Genomic DNA, 22,015 nt, shown 5'->3' with positions numbered 1-22,015 from the left:
CCCCAAATTGAACATTTTTGGCCGTTAATGACCCCACGACCCAGCCCACTCCAGCAGCCCCTCCCCAGCAGGGCTGCTCCAGCCGGGGAGAGCTGGATAACGAGCGTAATTAGCGGGTAAATCCGGGGATTATGGGCTCCTGCCTGTCAAATATAGACTCTAATCGTCCCCAGAGCTGCAGCCTTGGGGTGCCAGATGGGCCTCCCTGCCCCGCTGTGCTCCCTCGCTGCTCCCCGTGGATTTGGGGGTGCTGGGGGGCAGGTGGGACCAGTGCAGAGGGGCCTCTGGTCACTGAGGTCGTGGCCTTTGGGCTGTGCTGTCCCCAGGGCTTGGAGCAGGGGGGCAGCTCCAGGGGCACATCAGGGGCTGTAGGACACGGAGGGTCCTGTCCCTTGGCTGGGACACCGTGTGGGATGTTCTTGTCCTTGGTGCAGTGTTTCCAGGCAGGAGCTGGTGGCCCAGGCTGTCCTTGAGAGGTGCTGACCTCTGTCCTGGGAAGGACCCCAAAGGGATCCCAAAGGGACCCCAGAGGGATCCCGAAGTCTATTTAAAGAGCAGGAAGAGGGTGTTTCCTGACTAATTTTTGAGATGAAATGGGATGTGTCTCCTTCACCCCTGTGTGACCTGAGTTGTGGCTGTGACAGGCTGGTCCCTTCTCCTGCTGCAGGGCTGGGTGACACTGGGTCACAGATGTCACCTCTGAGGGACGTGGAGTGGGCCATGGTGGGGCCTGGGTCACCCTGTGTGTGCCAGAGCAGGGCTGGGAATGGGGAGACTCCCAGGGATGCAGGGAAAGGCTGGTCCATGGTTCCTGCCTTGCTCGGGGCGTGTCAGGGTGGGCTCCCGGGCTCTGACACGCTCTGGAATCATGGAATATTTAGGTTGGGAAAGCCCCCTGAGCCCACCAAGTCCAACCACTCCTCACTAACCGTGTCCCCAAGTGCCACCTCCACACGTGTCCCGTGCCCAGCGCTGTGACCCTGGGGGTAGCTCCAGTCCTGTCCCCTCGGGTCCCTGTCCCCTGCAGCCAGAGGTTTCCCCTCTGATGGCTCGGTTTGTCCTGCCCCAGTGATATCCCTGTTCCTTTCATCCTCCCAGCGGCATTCCATGTGCCAGGGCTGGATTCCCAGTGTGTGTGCTGGGGCTGGGTCTCCCTCTCTGCTGGGCACCCGCTCCCGCTCTGATCCCGTCCCGGGGTGACTGGCCGGTGGCCAGGTTGGTGGCCAGGTCATTATCCCGCTGTTATCCAGGTCTCCATGTGGGAGCAGATGGCCCGTTCCAGCCCGGAGCAGGTCCCAGATGGTCTGTTTAATGCAGATGGGCCGCCCCAAGCCCTGTTAATCCTTTAAAGGAATGACTAATCCGATCAGCTCCAAAACCCACCCCATCCCAGCTGCCCAAACCGTGTCCGATGGCGCGGCAGGGCCCGGATGAACCCGGGAGCTGCTGTTCCTTGGGCTGGGTGACACCCCCCTGGCAGCTCTCTGTGTCCCCAGGGGAGCTTGGGGTGAGATCCAAGGTGGTTATTTTGGTGTTAATTGAGGGAAGGGCCCGTGACCCTTTGGAGTCGGGAGCTGGGCAGCATCTGGCACCACAAGCTGGGGGCTCCATGGAAAAGAGCTGGGGTTAACCCTGTCAGCTCCTCTCCAAACCCTCCAAGAGCCAGGAATCCTCTCAGCTGCGATGGTGCCAAAAGCTCCTTCTCCCTTCTCGTGGATTTAGGATAAATAACCTCCCTTACATGTCCCTGAGGGGTCTCAGGGACAGCCCAAAGTGTCCGACACTGTTTTCCCTTTGGTAAATTGCATTTCCTGACTGCTGCAGCATTTACTGGATCCTGGATGTGGGAAGAGCTTATATAGTCTGGATTCAGGGAGTGGAGCTGTGTGTGAGGAGAGGAGCTGGTTCATTAGAGCGGCTTTAATATCCTTAATGGTCTTAAGGTTAAATCTGGGTGAGCCTGCACGTGGCTCCTCCAGGGATGGACATGGCCCTTGGATCACTCAGGCTTACAGCCACGGATCCAGGGTGCTTTGGTCTGGAAAAGCCCAATAAGTGGTTCCTTTTCCCTGTGGTTTGTGAACACCTTCCACTATCCCAGGCTGCTCCAAGCTCATCCAACCTGGCCTTGGACACTTCCAGGGATGAATCAACTGCAGCTTCTCTGGGCAACCTGTGCCAGGGCCTCCCCACCCTCAGAGCCAGGAATTCCTTCCCAAGATCCCATCTAATGCTGCCCTCTGTCAGTGGGAAGCCATTCCCCCTTGTCCTGTCCCTCCTGCCTGGCGGGGCAGCGAGGCTGGGGACAGGGCAGTGAGGTTTGGGGACATGGCAGTGAGGCTTGGGGACACGGTGTCTGGCTGACGTGCTGAACGCTGTGCCGGGTGCCCAGTGCTCTCCACGGGGGCTCCTTGGGGCTGGAGATCTTTAGGGCAGGGGATCTTCGGGGCAGGGATCTTTAGGGCAGGGACTCTCCGAGGCCGCGGTGGTCTCTGCACACCCTCAGCCGTGCGGGGGTGCCCTGAGCTCCTGGGAATCCCCCCGTGTTGGCAGGAGGCGCTGGATGGGAGCGCGGCAGGATGGACCCGGCCCCGCAGCTGTCCCCGTGTCCATCTGTCCATCCATCGGGCTTAGTTCCGCCCGTGTGTCCCATCTGTCCGTGCCCGGGGGCTGTGCCCGGCGGTCCCGGCTGCTCCCCCGGGCCGGAGAGGGCGGGTTGGCCGCGGGCGCAGCCACGGAGCCCTCCGGACCCGCCGGCCGTGCCGGGGGTGCTGAGCTGCTGCGGACCCCCCTCCCGGGAGCAGCATCGTCATCGCCATCCTCACGCTCTCCATCCCGCTCATCCCCATCGCCATCCGCGCACCGCGCGGTTCGAGCGGCGCCCGCCGGTGCGGCCCCTTCGCGGTGATGTCATGAGCCGCCGGGGCGGTGGTTGGAGCCACCGCCGAGCGGGGACGAGCGGCCGCGGCCGGGGGGGCTGCGCTGGACCCCCTGAGCCCCCGCTGAGCCCTCCCGACCCCCCCCCGACCCCCTCCCGAGCCCCCCGGCAGGACCCGGCGGCGGCCGCGGCCATTTGCCGTGTCCGGCCGTGCTGACCCGCTGCTCCGTCTGCTCCCGCTCCGGCCGCTCCTCCGCCACGATGAGACAGGCCCCGGCCACCCGCAAGGTACGGTCCGTGCCCGCAGCCCCCGGTCCCCCGGCCCCGCATCCCCCGGTCCCCCGCACCGCATCCTCCGGCATCGCATCCTCCGGCATCGCATCCCCGGCATCGCATCCCCGCTTCCCGACCCGCCTCCTCCCCTTTTCCCCGTTTTCCCCGCGTTGATGCTGCCGGGCTGTAATTGGGAGCGTGACGGGCTCGGGGGGGCGGTGGGGGAGCAGCAGCAGCTGCGGGTCATGGCTGGCTTTGCCTCCCGAGCTCCCGGGTCCCCTCTCGGTGTCCCCGGCCCGGGCGAATGCAGCGGCTCTGCGGCTCCAGCGGGGCCGTTCCCGGCCCTGTCCCTGCCTCCGGTGCCATCCCTGTCCCTGCTGCCGGGGCCACCCCGCTGCCGATGCCATCCCCACTGCTTGGGGGTGCCGATGCCCTCCCTGCTTCCAGGTGCCCACCGTGGGGAAGGTGCATGCCCACAATCCCGTTTTTCCTGCCGCCGGGATCGGCCCCCGGCATTCCCAGAGGCCGGCGGTGCCCGGGTCCCTGCCGGGCTGCCATTCCCGCAGGTGACAGCGCGGGCACTGGCCTATATGTTTATTTTTAGCGTAACCAGGATGACACTGCTCGGCTTAAAGAGAAATCCTGGGAATTTCTGGCTGATGCCGGGGAACAGACCTGAGCTGGGCTGGCTGTGCCTGTACCTGGCAGTAAATGCTCCTGGTTTACACCTGCACCTCCCGAGCTCAGACAACGACACACCTGGTCACGTGTCCCTGCTAATCCGCTTCCAAATGGAAAGTTTTAGGGATGCTGTTTCCCTCTTCCCCAGCGGAGTGGGAGCAGGGGCTGCCGGTGCTCAGCACCACACCTGGATTTCATTCTGACTTTCCCATTGTTCCTCCCCCTGCACGTGGGATCACACCTGTGAGACTGGGAGTGGGCTAGGTGGTTGTTTAAAATGCAGAGTTCCCAGGAACAGCCCAGGTAGCCACACCTTGAAGGGCTCATCCTGCTGCAGGTTGTGTCTGGAGAGGGCTGGTCCAAAATTCCTGGGAGGTGAGCAGGATGGCATCCTGCCTGCTCGGGTGGGCAGCGTGGGCCTGCAGAGGGACAGTCCCCAGGCATCACCTCCAGCACTGCCTGCCCTGCTCGGGAGCTGCTGCAGGAACCCTCCTGGAAACTCCAGGGAATCCTTGGCGGCAGCAGCAGCACCATCTGTGGTCTGGGAAGTTTGGCTTTTCCACATCAGGAACCCTCAAACCTCGTCCAGGAGAAGCGTTCAGTGGCTCCTCCCTGTCCCGCAGGAAGGTGACATTCACACAGACCTGCTCACCCATCCGACATTTGGCTCTCCGGCCTGGATCGGGATTCCCACACTTGGAGCAGAACAATGTCAGGAGGGACCTGCGGGACCGGCACCCCACACTCAGTGGGTGATGCCAGCCCTGCCATAGGCAGTCCATGGTATCCAGGAGGATTTCCAGGAGGATTTTTCCAGAGTTGCTGCTGCCAGGAGCCAAGTCCATCTCGGAGCGCGCCGGTTCGGAGCCCCTGATGCTCCCCAGGGATCAGAGGTTTTATAATGGCATCAAATATTGATGCAGAGCATTACACAGCAGAGCCTGGAGCCTCCGAGTGGAGCAGCGTTCCCAGCGGGGTGCTCGGAGCATCCTGGATTCCAGGGGGGCCAGGTGGGGTTGGAGCATCTGCTCCCAGCCCAGCGTGATGCCGTGATCCAGGGAATCACTGGCCCATCCTGGTCACCGTTGTGCCGAGGGCTTCCCAGAGCCCAGGGGTGACGGCTGGTGCTGGCCGTGCCGTGGGGACAGACGGATGGACAGGGACAGCCAGCACGGAGAGGAGCCCAGCCCAGATGGAGAGAGCAGCTGGAGCATCCCGGAGCATCCCAGAGCTTCCCTCTGCGCCCTCTCCAAGGATCCCAGGGGTCTCAGAGCTTCAGCTTTTGGTGGTCTGCACATGGAGGGGACCAAAGCCCTGGAGGAGGCACAAAGCGGGATTAGTCCCTGTCATTCTGCATGGGTTTAGGGATAGTTACCAGGAGGTTTCTCCCTGGTTTTAGGGTTCAGTGTGGTTTGAGGTGGGGTTTGAGTTGGTGTCCCCATATCCTGCAGCCCGGACAGGGCTCAGTGTCCCCCAGGACAGGACTCAGTGTCTCCCTGGAAAAGGCTCTGTGATTTCTGGTGACATTCCCCCGTGTCCAGGACTCTGAGGTCGGTGTGGGACCCCCAGCCCTGCCCCACTGCAGGGGCTCCCGTGCCAATGGGACGGGGAAGGACACCAGGAGCACCGTGCCTAGCGTGTGGGGCAGGGAGTGGGGGCATCTCCACGTGTGGGATCCCCAGGTGGTTTTCAGTTTTCCAGGTGTTTCCCAGATTCTTGGTGCTGCTCCATGGAATTGGTGCTCAGTCGGACTTTGGGAAGATTCTGGAGCGCTCCTGACGGGCTTCCTGAGCCAGCCCTGAGGGTTTGGAGTTTTCACTGCTGTCATTCCATTTTCCTGGCAAATTTGGCCACGCAGATGCTGTGGAAGATGGGAATGTCTCCCTTGGGATTGAAATGGGTGTCCCATGGAGTGCAACCTTTGGGAAAAGGCTGGAAGTGAGCAAAGAAGGGTTTAGCCGAAGGAATGCCAGAGGGCATTTGGAAGTGAAAACACATCCAGTTTTATACTGAAGAAAGGAAAATCCAGTTCCAAGGTGTCCTGAGGCCTCAGGGGGAACACGGCCGTGTTGGGTATCAGTCCCTGAGGGGCTCCCTGTGCCCCCTGTCCCGACTGCATCCCGGGCTGGGATCGTGTGGCAGCACCATTATCCATCTGTTCTGTTCCTGGTTATTCCCAGCTGGCATTAGGTCATGGAATCAGAAATGAGAGACAATGTGGAAGGTTTGACACGTACTCCAAGGCTGCCTCTGGACAGATGTTCTCTCTGCCTGCGCCGAGGGCTCCTGCCCATCCACTGCCCCTGGGACCAGCCTCGCCACTCCCTCTTTTCCATCAATTAGGGATTGGTTTTAATGGGAGAAATACTCATTAATTTAATATTTGTCTCCCCATGGCCTCTCCCGCTCCGAGCTGCTGCCAGGCACTGCTGCATGTGTGGGTGCATGGAGGGGTGGGGGGTTCCTGCTCCAAAGTCATGGATGATTTAATTCCAGTCACGGATGGAAAAGTTGGAAGTGTGGGAGCAGCTCTGTGATATCCCTGGGATTTATGGTTAAAGAGTGCAGAGCCCTGGGGGCTCCAGGAAAACAGAGGGATGAGGGGAGGGAATAATCCTGTCTAAAATGATCCTTTCAGCCTCCTGCTCTGGGGGCCTCTGGGAAAGGTGTGGGGGGTCAACCCCCCCTGCCCACGGAGCCTGGAGTTCCCTGCCAGCCTGCACCAGGCTTTGCCTCTGAAGGGATAAATTCCTTGGAAATAACGGTGGATGTGCCCTGGGGTGTCTCTGGGGTCGGGGTGTGGGTTCAGACAGTCCTCCCTGTCCCCTGCTCTGTCCCTTCATGGGGCTGGGGGGGCAGCAGGGGCTGCGCTGGCTCCGGGCTCCCCTGCTCCCAGGGGAGCTGTGCCAGGGAGTGCCATGGGAGCTGTGCCAGCTGTGCCTGCAGGTCCCCCCCGATTGGCCCTGGGAGTGGGTTAACGAGCTCCCACCTGATGCCACAGTCACTAACGATGCCGGGCTCAGCTGGGCACACTAACGATGCCGGGCACTAACGATGCCGTGCTGTGTTTTGTCTCCTTTCCTGCTCTGCCGCCGCCGGCTGTTCTGTGCTCGGCTGTTCTCTGCTCCTCTGTCCTGTGACTGTCTGTCCTCTCTGCTTCCGCTCCCGCTGCCCTCCAGACCAGCACCCGCCGGCCCAAGGTGAGCAGCTGGGGGGGCACCGAGCGTGGGGGGCACCGGCAGCTCTGGGGGTGCCAACCCCCCTCAGACATGTCCCCTTGGGTGCCAGTGCCACCCAAACACGGCCCACGGGGTGCCAGTCCTGCTGCACGGCCCCTGCTGTCCTTCCACCTGGTTATGCAGAGCCCAGAGATGCTCCCGGGAGCGATGGGCTCCTCTGGAGCTGGTCCAGATCCCTGGGGATCCCTTCCCTGGGTGAAATGGCCGTGGGAGAGCTCGGCTGAGGGAGCAGAGCGTGGAGTCTGTGTGGCAGTGCCCAGGCTCTGCTGGGGGGGTCTGTGCTGGGGGGTCCCTGCAGGGGGTGCTGATCCCTGACCGTCCTGCCTTGTGTGGGGTGTTTTTCAGTGGGATCTTGACCTTTCCTGACAGAGGAGAGAGCCCGAGGTGTCCTGCAGGGCTGTGTGGTTCCAGCTTGTGCTTGGGACCAGCAGGATTCACCTTGGCAAGGGGCTTGTGGCTGGAGGAGAGGAAACATGGAGAGAAATCCTCAAAAAGCTCTGTAACAGTGGAGTTTGGGTTTGGAAATGGAGAATATTCTGTCTCTGGGGAGGCTGCAGGAAGGGCTCCATCCTCCCTGGCTGATTCTGTCAGCCCCAGGGCACTGGGATCCCATCCCATTCCCTGGGTTTGAGTGGTTCTTGTTCCTGGGCTCTGTGCTGGGTGAAGCTTTGATGGGATGTCCTGTGGGACCTCCTGATCCTTTGGCCTCACACCTGCACTGAGCAGGGGTTAGATGGAGTTAGGAGATGGGATGGAGTGGGTTGGTTTGGAAGGGACCTAAAACCCATCCAGTTCCACCACAAGCCCAGTTTTCTCCAAGCCCCATCCAACCTGGCCTTGGACACTTCCAGGGATGGGGCAGCCACAGCTTCTCTGAGAAAGCCATTCCAGTGCCTCACCACCCTCACAGGGAGGAGTTTGTTCCCAGCATCCCACCTAACTCTGCCCTCTATGAGGGGTTTGTGGTCCCTAAAACACCAGGAACACAAACATCCCTGGTTTGAGCTGTGTCTGGGAGGAGGCACATGGGGCCCGGTCCTGCCCAGATGTTCCCTGTTCTCCATCCCTGGGAGAGCCAGGATCACCCCAGGAGGGCAGGCTGGGTCTGTCCAGGGGGCTCTGGACCAGCTGCAGTCGAGTTAACTCGGATTTGTCTCTATTTTGGGAAAAGTAGGGGCAGAGGGCGGGTGCTGCTCCTGCCCAGCTTTGCCCGTGCCTGCCTGTGGGTGAAACCACACACCTGGTGAAACCTCAACAAATCCAATTTCCAGGAGTAAAATAATGTCAGAAAATTTAATTTACACAGCCAGAGGTGAGTGCTCCAGAAACAGGGTCTGTGAGGAGACCAGCAGGGCCTGGGGGCACCTGGTGTTTCCCTCAGGCACCGGCTCCCTTTTCCCCTTACTGGGTTCAGCCTCGGTGCTGGGTCCCAGCGATTAATTAACAGCATCATAAGCACTAATGAAGCAGCTCCAGGCCCTGCTGGGGCTCCCTGGACTGTGGGAACTCACTCCTCGTTCATTTTCCCTTTGTTTCCTAAAGCTGGGTTCCTGTCTTGGTGGGCTCCAAGTTTTTGCTGTCTCACCTTCTGGAGCTGGGACCATTAGTCATGGAATCCTGGAATGATTTGGCTTGGGAGGGACCTTGGGGATCATCCAGTGCCTCCTCCTGCCATGGTGGCACTAAGACCAGGTTGCTCCAAGCCCTGTCCAACCTGGCCTTGGACACTTCAGGGATGGGACAGCCATAGCTGGTCTGGGCACCCTGTGGGGCTTCCCTTGTCCAGTGGATTATCCATGAATTCTGGCCGAGCCCGGCTCCTCTGGAGCAGTGTGAGCTCCCAGCCTTCCCGGGGGACACAAGGGGCACAGGCAGGGCTGGGTGTCCCCACTGTCACCTGGAGATGGGTGTCTGGGAACCACCTGGAGGTGGGAGGTGAGAGCTGAGGGACCACCCCCCCTGGGACGTGCCCTGACCCCTCCCCATGTGCCGTTTCCAGCCCACCCGCACCCCCACGTCGGCGGCGTCCAGCGGCACGGCCGGCCCCTCGGGATCGGCCTCGGCCTCGGCGGGGGAGATGAGCAGCAGCGAGCCCGGGACCCCCGCCCAGACCCCGCTGGTGGCCCCCGTGATCCCCACACCCGGCCTCAGCTCCCCGGGGGCACCCCCGGTGCCCTCGCCCACCAAGGTGAGTCGTGCCCAGTGAGCCGAGGGCTCTCCTGGGATGCTCCCATACTTACCAAACTCGGAGGTTTCCAACCACTACATCAGCAGAGTTATTCCTGCTTTGATCTTTAAAGTCGTTTTTCATTGCTTCTATCCTGGTTTAATTAATTAATTAGGGCTTGAGAGAGATTTGGGGCACAAGGGCAGGGAGGGAACAGTGGGAGAGTACGAGGAGCTGGTTTGGGGGTTGGGTACAGAGGGGAGAGGGCTGGAGGAGATACCAGGGGGTGGGAAGAGGGGATGCCCCCACCATGTCCCCAGTTCCTGAGCTCTCTGGGACCTGGTTTCTGTTACTGGGTGCAGAAATGGTTTTAGTGGTGGTGCCGCTGGCATTGGAGTGTCCAGGGCTGGGAAAGCACCAGAGGGGGAATCAAAGGGGGGTTTTCCCATGTTGTGTAGGATTTTTCCAAGACCTTTTCCTTGCTGTCAGTAGCTTTGGGATTTGAAGATTTATCCATGAGGCTGCTGCCAGGGAGCAGGGTCACGTTCCCTCGTCCCTGCAGCCCTTTCCCTGGGTCCTGCTGTGCTGGCTCAGCCTTTCCCTGCCCCGGGAGCTGAGCTGCTGGAAAAGGACCTGGATCAGTTTTCTCTTGGGGGAGATCACCTAGGAATGACCTGGATGCTGCAGTGGCATCGAGCAGGCTCTAGTGGAGAGTGCAGGGTCACCTCAGGGGGAGCCAAAGGCATCATTGCCAGGGATGGGGCAGCCACAGCTGCTCTGGAAAAATCCATTCCAGGGCCTGACCACCCTCACAGGGAGGAACTGCTTCCCAATATCCCATCTAGCTCTGCCCTTTGACAGTGGGAAGCCATTCCCCCTTGTCCTGGCACTCCAAGCCCTTGTGCCTCTCTTGGACTGCCCCAAACTTGATGCCAAAAGTCAGGCCAGGTTCCATGGGGTTCCAGGAATGCCCCCAGAACCCTCTCCAAGGGATGTCCCTGCTCCTTTCCTAACTCTTGGCTTGCCTCTGCAGGAGGAGGAGAATCTCCGTGCCCAGGTCAGGGACCTGGAGGAGAAGCTGGAGACACTGAAGATCAAACGGAATGAGGACAAGGCGAAGCTCAAAGAGCTGGAGAAGTACAAGATCCAGCTGGAGCAGGTGCAGGAATGGAAGAGCAAAATGCAGGAGCAGCAGGCCGACCTCCAGAAGCGCCTGAAGGAGGCCAAGAAGGTCAGTGGGTGTCCCTGGGAGAGGGGCAGTGCTGGGAGAGGTGACTCCAGAGGGAATTGCAGCCGCTGTGGGGTGTCCCCAGGTCGTGCTGGGGGTGCCCTGACCCGCTGTGCCCCGCAGGAGGCCAAGGATGCCCTGGAGGCCAAGGAGCGGTACATGGAGGAGATGGCGGACACGGCCGACGCCATCGAGATGGCCACGCTGGACAAGGAGATGGCCGAGGAGCGCGCAGAGTCCCTGCAGCAGGAGGTGGACTCCCTCAAGGAGAAGGTGGAATATCTCACCATGGACCTGGAGATCCTCAAGCACGAGATCGAGGAGAAAGGTGGGATGGGAGAGGGGCTCTGGAAAAGGTCCTGGAGGGACAGCACGAGGGGGGATGGCTTCCCACTGCCAGAGGGCAGGGTTAGATGGGTTATTGGGAAGGAATTCCTCCCTGGGAGGGTGGTGAAGCACTGGAATGGATTTTTCCAGAGCAGCCGTGGCTGCCTTACCCATGGAAGTGTCCAAGGCCAGTTGGAGCAACACTGTTTAGTGGAAGGTGCCCCTGCCTGTGGCAGGGGTGGCACTGAGTGGGAATTAAGGTCCCCTCCCACCCAAACTAGTCTGGGATTCTGTGATTCCGTGGTTCCATGGTTCTTCCCTTCCTCTGCAGGCTCTGATGGAGCAGCATCCAGCTACCAGGTCAAGCAGCTGGAGGAGCAGAACGCCCGGCTCAAGGAGGCTCTGGTCAGGTGGGAGCCCAGCTCTGCTTCCCAAACCTCCTTCCCAGGCCCCTCGTGCTCCCTCAGTCCCTCCCTGGAGCAGCCCACGGAATTCCTGCTGATGGGCAGTGACTGGGGAGGGAACAGGGCCTTGTCCCTGGGCTGGGCCCTGATGGGAGCTGTGACTGTCCCAGGATGAGGGACCTGTCGGCCTCGGAGAAGCAGGAGCACGTGAAGCTGCAGAAGCAGATGGAGAAGAAGAACACGGAGCTGGAGTCGCTGCGGCAGCAGCGGGAGAAGCTGCAGGAGGAGGTGAAGCAGGCAGAGAAGACGGTGGATGAGCTGAAGGAGCAGGTGAGTCCTTGGGGGCAGGTGGGAAGGGAGGTTTGGGGACATTTGGAGCCCTTTGTGGCCATTTGGGGTGTTGAGCAGCTGCTGGGTCACCTTCTGGAGAGCCACACCCAGTGATGCCATGGTGATACACCCCTGGTCCCATATTCCCTAATCCAAGCTGTATTCCAGCAGTGGGGCAGTGCTGGGCTCTGCCTGGCCATGGGGTGACTCCTGAGCTTGGGCATGGATTATGCTCCCTGTTCCCAGGGCTGCTCCATGTGGTCCCTGTCAGCTGAGCTGGAACTCCAGCCTCATGCCCTGAGCCACAGCCAGGAACAGCTCCAGGAGCCAAAGCCAAGGCTTCCTCCTGGAGCTGCCAGCTGGTCTGGATAGGCTTGCTCTCCTGAGGGATGCTTTTCCCTGCTCCCAGGAGGGAGCTGAGCACTGTCTGCCCTGCTCTCAGCCCAGGATGGGATGAGGAATTCCTCAGCCACGTCCCACAGCCTGTCAGAGGGATCCCACGGTGTGTGACAGGATTTGGGAGCTGCTGGCTGTGGTGCTGAGCTCCGGGATGGAGCGGGATGTGTGTCCTGGCAGGGGGCTGGGTTGGGGTGTGGATGTGCATTTGAATTGGATTGCAGGTGGATGGACTGGGATGCGGATTTGGATTTGATTGCAAGGGAATGGATGTGGATGTGGATGTGGATTGCATTGCAGGTGGATGGATTGGGATGTGGATGTGGATGTGGATTGCATTGCAGGTGGATGGATTGGGATGTGGATGTGGATGTGGATTGCATTGCAGGTGGATGGATTGGGATGTGGATGTGGATTGCATTGCAGGTGGATGGATTGGGATGTGGATGTGGATGTGGATTGCATTGCAGGTGGATGCAGCTCTGGGTGCCGAGGAGATGGTGGAGACTCTGACAGAGAGGAACCTGGACCTGGAGGAGAAGGTCCGGGAGCTGCGTGAGACCGTCGGGGACCTGGTGAGGATTCCCCTGGGATCGGGGCTGCTCGGGGGGGACAGGGTGGGGGCTGGAACGGTGGGAGGGCTGGGCCTGCCCCAGCACCAGGAGCTCTGGGATCCAGGGAAGCTCCCCACAGGCTTGGGGACCCTGGGTGTGACCCCCGTGCCCCTCCCTGCAGGAGGCCATGAACGAGATGAACGACGAGCTGCAGGAGAACGCACGGGAGACGGAGCTGGAGCTGCGGGAGCAGCTGGACATGGCCACGGGCCGCGTGCGCGAGGCTGAGAAGCGCGTGGAGGCGGCGCAGGAGACCGTGGCCGACTACCAGCAGACCATCAAGAAGTACCGGGAGCTCACGGCTCACCTCCAGGTGCCGCCCCTCGGAGCCCCCTGCTCATCCCACAGCCCTCCTGGGCACCGGGGCAGCGTCCCCAGGGACAGGCAGCTGCCTCCTGCTGCCGTGGGCTCTGGGCACAGCAGGACGTGGCTGGTGCCTGAGAGTGATCCCTCATGGAGCTTCTCTGGGAAAGCCCCCATTCTTCTATGGGGATAAGCTGGGAGAGCTGGGGATGTCCAGCCTGGAGGAGAGGAGGCTCCAGGGAGACCTTGAAGCCCCGTCCAGTGCCAGGGGCTCCAAAAGAGCTGGAGAGGGACTTGGGACAAGAGCCTGGAGAGACACGGAATGGCTTCCTGCTGGAAAAGTGGATATTTACGTGGGATATTGGGAAGAAATTCCTCCCAATGATGGTTGCCCCAGCCCTGGGCTCAAATCTCCTGGCAGGGAAAGGAGGCAGGGAATGAGCCTGTGGATTCCTTGGCTGTAGGACAGTGCCTGGAATGCACTGGGTGCCCCTCCCTCCCATCCACCCACCACTGGGTGTTGTTGCAGGAGGAGCCCCCCCAAGAGGGGGCACTGGGAGGTTTAGGGGTGGGTGCTGAGGGTGTGAGGTTCCCTATCTCTGTGCTGGTGTCCCTGTGTCCCATCATGCCCTCCCTGTTCCCAGGACGTGAACCGGGAGCTCATGAGCCAGCAGGAAGCGTCTGCAGAGAAGCAGCAGCAGCCGCCCCCCGAGATGTTCGACTTCAAGATCAAGTTTGCAGAGACGAAAGCCCACGCCAAGGTAGGCAGAGCTGGGTGCGACATCTGTGCCCTGGGAGTGCTCCTGAGGCACCGGCACCGGATTATTCATGGAGTTGTGGCTGCCCCATCCCTGGCAGTGTCCCAGGCCAGGCTGGACGGGGCTTGGAGCAGCCTGGGGAAGTGGAGGGTGTCCCTGCCCGTGGCGGAGGGTGGCACTGTGAGGTCCCAGCCGGGTAGCGAGGCTTTGCCATGTCCTGGAGGAGCAGGATTCCCGCTCTGGAGGAGCCTGGCCCGGGCTGTGCCGGGGTTCTGGAGCAGCCGGTGACTCCGTGTCCCGCAGGCCATCGAGATGGAGCTGCGGCAGATGGAAGTGCAGCAGGCGAACCGCCACGTGTCCCTCCTCACCTCCTTCATGCCCGACAGCTTCCTGCGGCACGGCGGGGACCACGACTGCGTCCTGGTGCTGCTGCTCATCCCCCGCCTCATCTGCAAGGTGGGACGGGCTGGCCATGGGCACTGCCAAGGCAATGAACACCCTGGCTCTGGCCCGGCTGGATTGGGATTTGCAGTGTTTGCTATTGGAGAACTTCCAAAAGTTCCTGGGAGACTGGAGTAACCCCCCTCGGTGGGGCTTAGGCTGGATATTGGGAAAATTCCTTCCTGGAAAGGATTGGAAGAGGCTGCCCAGGGCAGGGGGGAGACACTGTCCCTGGGGGGAATTAACAGCCCTCTGGATGTTGGTCATGGTCTTGGACGTGGGGACATGGTTGGGGTGGCCTTGGCAGTGCTGGGGGAGCAGTTGGGCTTGATGGTCTTAAGGACCTTTATCCTACCCAAATAATGGCATGATTGCATGATTCTGAAGTGGTCTGGGGGAAGGGAGGGGGAGGAGGCAGGCCCTTGCCCGTGGGGGTGGTGGTGTTGGCAGGTCACCCTTTCCCAGGACACGTCACTTTTTGGGGATGTGGAGGCTGTGTGGCTGCTCCGTGGCTGAGCGAACAGAGCAGGGAAGCACAGGAATGCCCTGAGGGCTCTCCCTGTGTGCCCCCAGGCGGAGCTGATCAGCAAACAGGCCCAGGAGAGGTTCGAGCTGAGCGAGAGCTGCGCGGAGCGCGCGGGGCTGCGCGGGGCCGCGGGGGAGCAGCTCAGTTTCGCCGCCGGGCTCGTGTACTCCCTGAGCCTGCTCCAGGCCACGCTCCACAAATACGAGCAGTGAGTACCTGCGCCCCCACTGCCACCCTCACAGCCTCTGGGAACACAGTCACGGGGGGGTGGGGAGCCAGGCTGGAAAGGAGTGTTGGGATCCCCCTTATTGCCTTGTGAGGGGTCACTTCCAATGACCCCCCTTGTGTCCCCCAAGAGGTGACATGGGAAGGGATTTGGGGAGCGAGCCAGAATGGAAATAAGCAGCAGGATCCCCTTGCTGCCTTTTGAGGGGTCACTTCTCTGTGACCCCCTTGTGTCCCCCAGGAGGTGCCCCGGGAAGGGCCCAGCTCTCAGCCGGGTCTCAACCGTGTCTCTGTCCCAAGGCCAGCAGCACCTTGGGGCTCCCCCTTCCCACGTCCTGCCCAGAGGTGCATCCCAGCCCCTTTCTCACTGTCCCTGTGCCCCAGGGCCCTCAACAAGTGCAGTGTGGAGGTGTACAAGAAGGTGGGGACCCTGTACCCCGAGATGAGTGTCCACGAGCGCTCCCTGGACTTCCTGATTGAGCTGCTCCACAAGGACCAGCTGGACGAGACCGTCAACGTGGAGCCGCTCACCAAAGCCATCAAGTACTACCAGGTGGGGCTGGGGGAACACGGAGGGACAGGTGCCACCTCACCTGTTGGGAATCCTGCCTTGGATCTGTCACTCTCGGGGCACATGGATCAGCTGGGTTTGGCTGCTTGGCAGCCCTTTCCTTTGGGTGTCTTCACTCAGTACACCAAGGATTGTGGCCATGTCCCCTGGGGCCATGTCCCTGCACTGTGTCCCTGGGAATGTGGGTCTCCCATCCCACATTCCTGTACCCCACCTGCAGGCCAGGTTGGCTGACCTGTGGACTTAAGGACCACCTGCTCCTTCGGGGGGTCTCTGGGGGTGGTCACTGCACAAATTGCCACTTCCAGTTAAAAATTGGGCGAAACCCTCGAGGTTTGGGGTTTGTTGAGTGTTCCCTTGTTGGGTTGCTTACGTGTGGGAACAATCCTGCCATTCCCACAGCACCTGTACAGCATCCACCTGGCTGACCAGGCTGAGGACTGCACCCTGCAGCTGGCTGACCACATCAAGGTGAGAGGGAACCCCGACCCTTCCCTGATCCCTGCTCTCTGCTTTTGTGCCCCCCAGGATCCCTCTGAGTGGAGGTGCCCCTGCTGCCCCTTTCCCAGTACAGTCGCTCTTCCCCTGTGGTGGCATGAGGGCTCTGGGGTCAGGGAGGGGGGACATGGGGACAGGGTGGGATGAGAAGAGGGAGGGGAGCATCAAAACCCTCATGTCTTGGGGGGCAGGGCATATCCCAGAGCTCTCGAGGGAAGGATCACTGTCCTGCTCCCCACAGAGTGAAACCAAAGTAGGCCAGAAATAGCCTGACTGCCTCAGCCTGTTTCCCTGTGCCTGAAAATCCCAGGGTAGTGGGAGGGTCCATCCTGGAATTCCCGGGGCCCTGGTTTGCCCCAGGGCCCTCCCTGACCTGTGCTCGTGCCCACAGTTCACCCAGAGTGCCTTGGACTGCATGGGGGTGGAGGTGTGTCGGCTCCGGGCCTTCCTGCAGGTAGGACCTTCCTGCAGGTAGGACCTGCTGGGATGGGATGGCTGTGTGTGTGCCAGCTCCCTGCTGTCCCCGTGTCCCTCTCTAAGGTCCCTGTTTCCCCATACCCCTCTGTTTGAAGTTCCTCCTCTCCCCTTTCCCCTCTAAGGTCCCTCTGTGTCTCCGTGTCCCTCTGAGATCCCTCTCTATTCCAGTGTCCTTCTGAGATCCCTGTGTGTCCCAGTGTCCCTTTGTTCCTATGTCTCTCTGAGATCCCTGTGTGTCCCCCTGTCCCTCTGAGGTGTCCCTGTGTCCCCAGGCCGGGCAGGAGGCAGCAGACCTGGCCATCCTGCTCAAGGACCTGGAGACGTCCTGCAGTGACATCCGCCAGTTCTGCAAGAAGATCCGTCGCCGGATGCCAGGCACGGATGCGCCGGGAATCCCCGCGGCCCTGGGCTTTGGAACACAGGTGAGTGGGGCAGGGACCCCCTCAGCCACACACTGGGAGCTGTGGGATGGACTGGGCTGTGGCAAATGCCTTGTGGAAGCTGAGCAGCAGCCCAGGGCAGAGGGAAATGGTGTGAGCTGAGCTGGGATCATGGAATCAGGGAATGATTTAGGTTGGAAAATCCCTCTTAGCCCATTGAGTCCAACCATCCCCCAGCACTGCCCAGGCCACCCCTGACCATGTCCCCAAGTGCCACATCCACAGGGCTGTTAAATCTCTCCAGGGATGGGGACTCCCCCCTGCCCTGGGCAGCTGTGCCAGGGCTGCACAGCCCTTTCCAGGAGGAATTTTCCCAATATCCAACTAAACCTCCTTCGGCACAGCTGGAGGCCGTTCCCTCTCCTCCTGTCCCTGTTCCCTGGGAGCAGAGCCCGACCCCCCCCCGGCTCCCCCCTCCTGTCAGGGATTGCAGAGCCAGAAGGTCCCCCCTGAGCCTCCTTTTCTCCAGGCTGAGCCCCCCCAGCTCCCTCAGCCCCTCCTGCTGCTCCAGCCCCTTCCCAGCTCCTGCCCTGGACACAGACAGACATGGTGTCAGTGGATTTTGTGTTCCCAGCTGGGATGGCGGGCTGGGTTCACACCTGCCTCTCTCCACGCTTCAGTTATTCCCCCCATCCCGGTGTTTCCCCCTCCCGGTGACGCTCCCGGAGCCAGGCGTGATCCCAGCCAGGGAGGGGTGTGTATCCCGGAGCTGTGCCGTTCCCTGCCATGCCGTGTTCCCGCAGGTGTCGGACACGCTGCTGGAGTGCCGCAAGCACCTCACCTGGGTGGTGGCCGTGCTGCAGGAGGTGGCGGCGGCCGGGGCACAGCTCATCGCGCCCCTGGCCGAGACAGAGGGGCTGCCCGCCGCCCGCCTCGAGGAGCTGGCCTTCAAAGTCAGCGAGCAGGTGGGGCCGGGGGCAGCACCGGGGGGCGGACGATGGGAGCGAGCCGGGAATGCCGCTGGGAAAGGCCACGCGCTCGGGGCATGCGGCTCTGCCCTGTGCTGTCCATCCGTGCAGCTCCCAGGGGAGGGGTGGCATTGCACCCTGTGTGAGCAGGGCAGGGACACGCCACAGCACAGACTGGGAGCTGTGGGATGGGATGGACTGGACACGTGCCCTGTGGAGGCTGAGCAGGAACTCAGGGAAACAGAGTGAGCCGAGCTGGGATCGGGGCAGCATGGAATGGTTTAGGTTGGAAAATCCTTCCGAGCCCATTGAGTCCAACCATTCCCCAGCTCTGCCAAGGCCACCACCATGTTTGGTGGGATATCTCTTCCATATTCCCACATCCCTCAGAGGGGAGTGATTGTGGGGGATTCTTGTAGAAAGTGAGAAGGTCCCCCTGAGCCTTCTTTGAGCCTCCCAGCTCCCTCAGCCACTCCTGCTGCTCCAGCCCCTTCCCCAGCTCCTTCCCTGGACATGATGGATGTGGAGTCTCTGGACTTTGTGCTGATTTTGTTGTAATTGTGGGGAAAGGACAAGGGGTGGATTTTGTGTCAATTGCCCCCCTTCGGTTCAGTGTTGGGATGACTTTGATGATTATTTTGGTTTTTTGGCAGGGGAATTTTTTTGTTTGGTTTGGTTAGTTTTGTTGATGGAAGGGAAGGTGTGTGATGGATTTGGATTTTAATGGTAGTTCCTAAATATCAGAGGGACGTTCCTGGACATCAGAGGGAAACCCCAGCTGTGGGCTGTGGGAAGGGGGCTGTCTGGGGGGCTGTGAGTGTGGCCCAGGGGTCCAGCCACGCCCTTCCCACCCTCCCCAGATCTACGGCTCGCAGGGGATCAGTCCCTACGAGTGCCTGCGGCAGTCCTGCAGCATCCTCATGGCCACCATGAACAAGATGGCCACGGCCATGCAGGAGGGCGAGTACGACGCCGACCGCCCGCAGAACAAGGTGGGTCCGGCTGTGCCCTGTCACCAGCTGTGGGCCCCGCCCTGCCACGAGGGGCGTGGGCAGGGAGCTGGGCAGGGGCGGTTTCTGGGGCTCTCCCTGCAATCCCAACCTGCCCTGTCCCCTTGTCCCAGCCCACGCCCCCAGCAGAGCTCCGGGCGGCCGCGCTCCGGGCGGAGATCACGGACGCCGAGGGGCTGGGGCTGAAGCTGGAGGACAGGGAGACGGTCATCAAGGAGCTGAAGAAGTCCCTCAAGATCAAGGTAAGGTGTTCCTTACTGATCCCTGCCTGTCCCTCCCTGATCCCTGCATGTTCCTCACTCATCCCTGTCTTCCTGGCTTTTTCTCACCAACCTTTGGCTGTTCCTCACTCTTCCTTGCTCATCCCTCACTGATCCCTGCCTGTTCCTCACCCCCCGCTGCCTGCCTGGATGCTGTGGGAGTCACCTCCCTGCCCAGGGTGGCTTGTTACCTGTGGAGCTGATGATCCCAAGTCCTAGCCAGATCTCCTGGGGATGTTCTTCCTGTGGGCAGGGAGGTGCTACCTTCCAGATCCTGCCCTGGCCTCTCCCCATGGTGTTCTAGGATGCTCAGGGTCAGAGCTGAGATCTGTTCCTGGGTTCCAGCCATGGGTGCTGGTGATTTTGGGGCTCCCCCAGCTCCAGGAAGTCACTGATTCCCTCCCTGCTGCTCCAGGGCGAGGAGCTCAGCGAGGCCAACGTGCGGCTCAGCCTCCTGGAGAAGAAGCTGGACAGCGCGTCCAAGGACGCCGATGATCGCGTGGAGAAGATCCAGACGAAGCTGGATGAGACCCAGACACTGCTCAAAAAGAAGGAGAAGTGAGTGTGGGATGGGGATGGGGATGTGGAGCTGCTGGATTGAGTTCAGAGGAGGCCACGGAGATGCTCCAAGGGCTGGAGCTCCCCCTGCTGTGGAGCCAGGCTGGGAGAGCTGGGGGGGTTCCCCTGGAGAAGAGAAGGCTCCAGGGAGAGCTGAGAGCCCCTGGCAGGGCCTAAAGGGGCTCCAGGAGAGCTGGAGAGGGACTGGGGACAAGGCCTGGAGGGACAGGACAAGGGGCCCTGGGCTGCAGTGTCCCTGGCTCAGCCATCCCTCCATGTGCCCTTCCCAGGGAGTTTGAGGAGACCATGGACGCTCTCCAGGCCGACATCGACCAGCTGGAGTCGGAGAAGGTGGAGCTGAAGCAGCGGCTGAACAACCAGTCCAAGCGGACGATCGAGGGGCTCCGGGGGGGCCCGGCCTCGGGGGTCGCCTCCATCGTGTCCGGCATCGCCGGAGGTGCGGGGCCGGAATGGGAACGGGGTGTCCTCCTGGCACAGGGGTCATGTGGGAATGGTGCTCCTACAGCTGCCTTGGGCAGGCAGGACAGGGGGGGCACCTCCATGGAGCCACCCAGGATGATCCCATGGGATTCGTGCCTGCTGGGGCTCTCCTGGGCACGGATGGGTGTTGGAGCTCTGCTGCTCAGAATGCCCTCCAAGAACCACCTGGAGCAGGAGCAGGTGTTTGGGGAGCCCTGTGGGGAGCCCTGGCTGCAGGACAGTGTGTGGCCTCTGGAACGGAGAGCTGGGCTGTCCTTCAGGAATGACCAGGTGGCCATGGAGCAGCCTGGCCTGTGGCCCCAGCGTGGCAGGGATCTGGTGGGTGTGCATCCTGAGCCTTTGGCCCTGTTCTGGGATGGGTAACACCTGGATGAGCATCCTCTGGATGCAGGATGCAGCAGCCTTGGGATGTAGCAGCTCTGGAGTACAGCATCCTCTGGGTGCTCCTGTCCTTCTGCAGCCTCTCCTGTGTCCCCACATCCCCAGCCCTGGCTCCTGGGGACACTGCCAGCATGTTCTCACTCCCAAAGGAGCAGGAGCAGCCCAGGAGTTCTGTGCCATCCCCCGGGTGCTGCTGGGGTCACTCCCAGTTGCTGGGATGTTGCTCCTAGAGCCAGGAATGGGATCAGCCCCAGACAGGGCCGTGGCTCTAGCCCCAGCTCCTTTCCTGCCCAGTCCAGGGCTTTAATCCTGCTTTTCTCGTCTCTCCCTGTGCTGCAGAGGAACAGCAGCGAGGTACGGACACACACAGTGTATGAGGGGGGAAGGTGTCCCGGGGTGCCCAACCCCCTGGGTTTGGGAGCAGGGGAAGGATCCGGGTCCTGCTTGGATGCTGCCGACCCTGGGATCTACTGGCTGGTGCCTCCCAGGGGACTGGGAAGGGAGGGGTGAGCGTGGGATTGTGGTGGGGGCAGAGTGGGGTGACTCCCACCTGGAGAGCTGTGTCCCTGGAGTGCCTGGCACAGTCCCCACCCTCAGGAAGGGGCACTGGGAATGCTGAGGGAGCGTGAGGGGTGCCAGGGACTTCTCTGGTGAAATGCCACGTGTTGGGAATGGTCCTGTTGGTGTCTGGGCACACCTGGCAGCCGCCGTGTCCCCGTGCCCGGTGCCAGCACCCTGGGTGACACTGGTGCCTGTCCCTCCCTCCCTCCCCCAGGTGTGGGTGCCGGGCAGGTGCCGGGGGGCGGCTCCGGCCCCGTGCAGGTGAAGGACTCTCCGCTGCTGCTGCAGCAGATCGACGCCCTGCAGCTCTCCCTGAAGCACCTCAAGAACGAGAACAACATGCTCAAGGTTTGGGGGGGCCGGGGTCGGGGGAGTGTCCAGGGGTAGCGTGGGATGTGATCCGGGTGGGATGAGCCCGGGTGTCCCAGGGCTCCCCTGGGTGTCCCTGCTCTCACCCCTGGGAGATCCACACTCTGCTGGGCTTGGCAGAGTTTTAACCCCTGCTTTGCTGTTTTGATCCCATTTTTCCCTCCGGCCGCTCCTTTCCCCGGCACTCCCGCCGTGTCCCCGGGGGGATCCAGGGTGCCCAGATGAAGATGGACCTGGCCAGCCTGGCCCCGCTGCAGGTGCCGCGGGTGGCCCCGCCCCGGGACCGCCCCGGGGAGGGGCTGCCCACGCAGACCCTGTTCCGCAAGACCACCCAGCTGCTGGAGACCCTGTACCAGCTCAGCGCCAACGCCAAGGTGGTGGACATGAGGCAGAACAAGTCCAGTACGTCCTGCACAGACATTCCCGAGGGAATTCCGGGGGGGGGCTGTGGCACAGGGAGCTCAGCCATGGGCTGGGGCATTGCTGTAACAACCTGAGCAGGTCAAACCCCCTAAAATCCCCCAAGCACCAACCTGAGGAGGTGAAACCCCCCAAACCCCCTGAAACCTCCTGGTAGCAACCTGAGGAGGTCAAACTCCCCCAGCACCAACCCAAGGAGGTCAAACCCCCCAACCCCCCCGTACCAACCTGGTGAGCTCAAAACCCACCAATTCCAACCCCCCAAAACCCC

At 61.5% G+C, this 22,015-nt stretch overlaps 1 protein-coding gene across 4 annotated transcripts in view; it reads left to right on the top strand.

Moving 5' to 3' along the window:
• Positions 1 to 22,015, top strand: part of DCTN1 (dynactin subunit 1) — a 34,142-nt gene that overhangs the window by 9,910 nt on the left and 2,217 nt on the right. Inside the window, exons 5-27 of one of the 4 annotated variants that reach the window (XM_027908896.1) lie at positions 7,012 to 7,032; positions 9,071 to 9,259; positions 10,272 to 10,469; positions 10,590 to 10,794; positions 11,125 to 11,203; positions 11,368 to 11,527; positions 12,394 to 12,498; positions 12,659 to 12,850; positions 13,485 to 13,601; positions 13,902 to 14,054; positions 14,613 to 14,773; positions 15,175 to 15,343; positions 15,764 to 15,832; positions 16,251 to 16,313; positions 16,609 to 16,758; positions 17,520 to 17,681; positions 18,545 to 18,676; positions 18,808 to 18,936; positions 19,370 to 19,512; positions 19,803 to 19,969; positions 20,734 to 20,748; positions 21,170 to 21,303; positions 21,537 to 21,726. In XM_027908896.1, the coding sequence (XP_027764697.1) occupies positions 7,012 to 7,032; positions 9,071 to 9,259; positions 10,272 to 10,469; positions 10,590 to 10,794; positions 11,125 to 11,203; positions 11,368 to 11,527; positions 12,394 to 12,498; positions 12,659 to 12,850; positions 13,485 to 13,601; positions 13,902 to 14,054; positions 14,613 to 14,773; positions 15,175 to 15,343; positions 15,764 to 15,832; positions 16,251 to 16,313; positions 16,609 to 16,758; positions 17,520 to 17,681; positions 18,545 to 18,676; positions 18,808 to 18,936; positions 19,370 to 19,512; positions 19,803 to 19,969; positions 20,734 to 20,748; positions 21,170 to 21,303; positions 21,537 to 21,726 (3,103 nt within the window). The remainder of the gene's footprint in view (positions 1 to 7,011; positions 7,033 to 9,070; positions 9,260 to 10,271; positions 10,470 to 10,589; positions 10,795 to 11,124; positions 11,204 to 11,367; positions 11,528 to 12,393; positions 12,499 to 12,658; positions 12,851 to 13,484; positions 13,602 to 13,901; positions 14,055 to 14,612; positions 14,774 to 15,174; positions 15,344 to 15,763; positions 15,833 to 16,250; positions 16,314 to 16,608; positions 16,759 to 17,519; positions 17,682 to 18,544; positions 18,677 to 18,807; positions 18,937 to 19,369; positions 19,513 to 19,802; positions 19,970 to 20,733; positions 20,749 to 21,169; positions 21,304 to 21,536; positions 21,727 to 22,015) is intronic. The other 3 variants (XM_027908897.1, XM_027908898.1, XM_027908899.1) reach the window with 3 other exon arrangements.

The sequence above is a fragment of the Empidonax traillii genome, unplaced genomic scaffold (genome assembly GCF_003031625.1).
Source record: "Empidonax traillii isolate 1590-97213 ecotype Southwest subspecies unplaced genomic scaffold, ASM303162v1 scaffold1873:size53570, whole genome shotgun sequence".
Classification (NCBI taxonomy): domain Eukaryota; kingdom Metazoa; phylum Chordata; class Aves; order Passeriformes; family Tyrannidae; genus Empidonax; species Empidonax traillii.
Note: the sequence above shows the minus strand (reverse complement) of the source record. Positions and strands in the feature narration are given on the sequence as shown.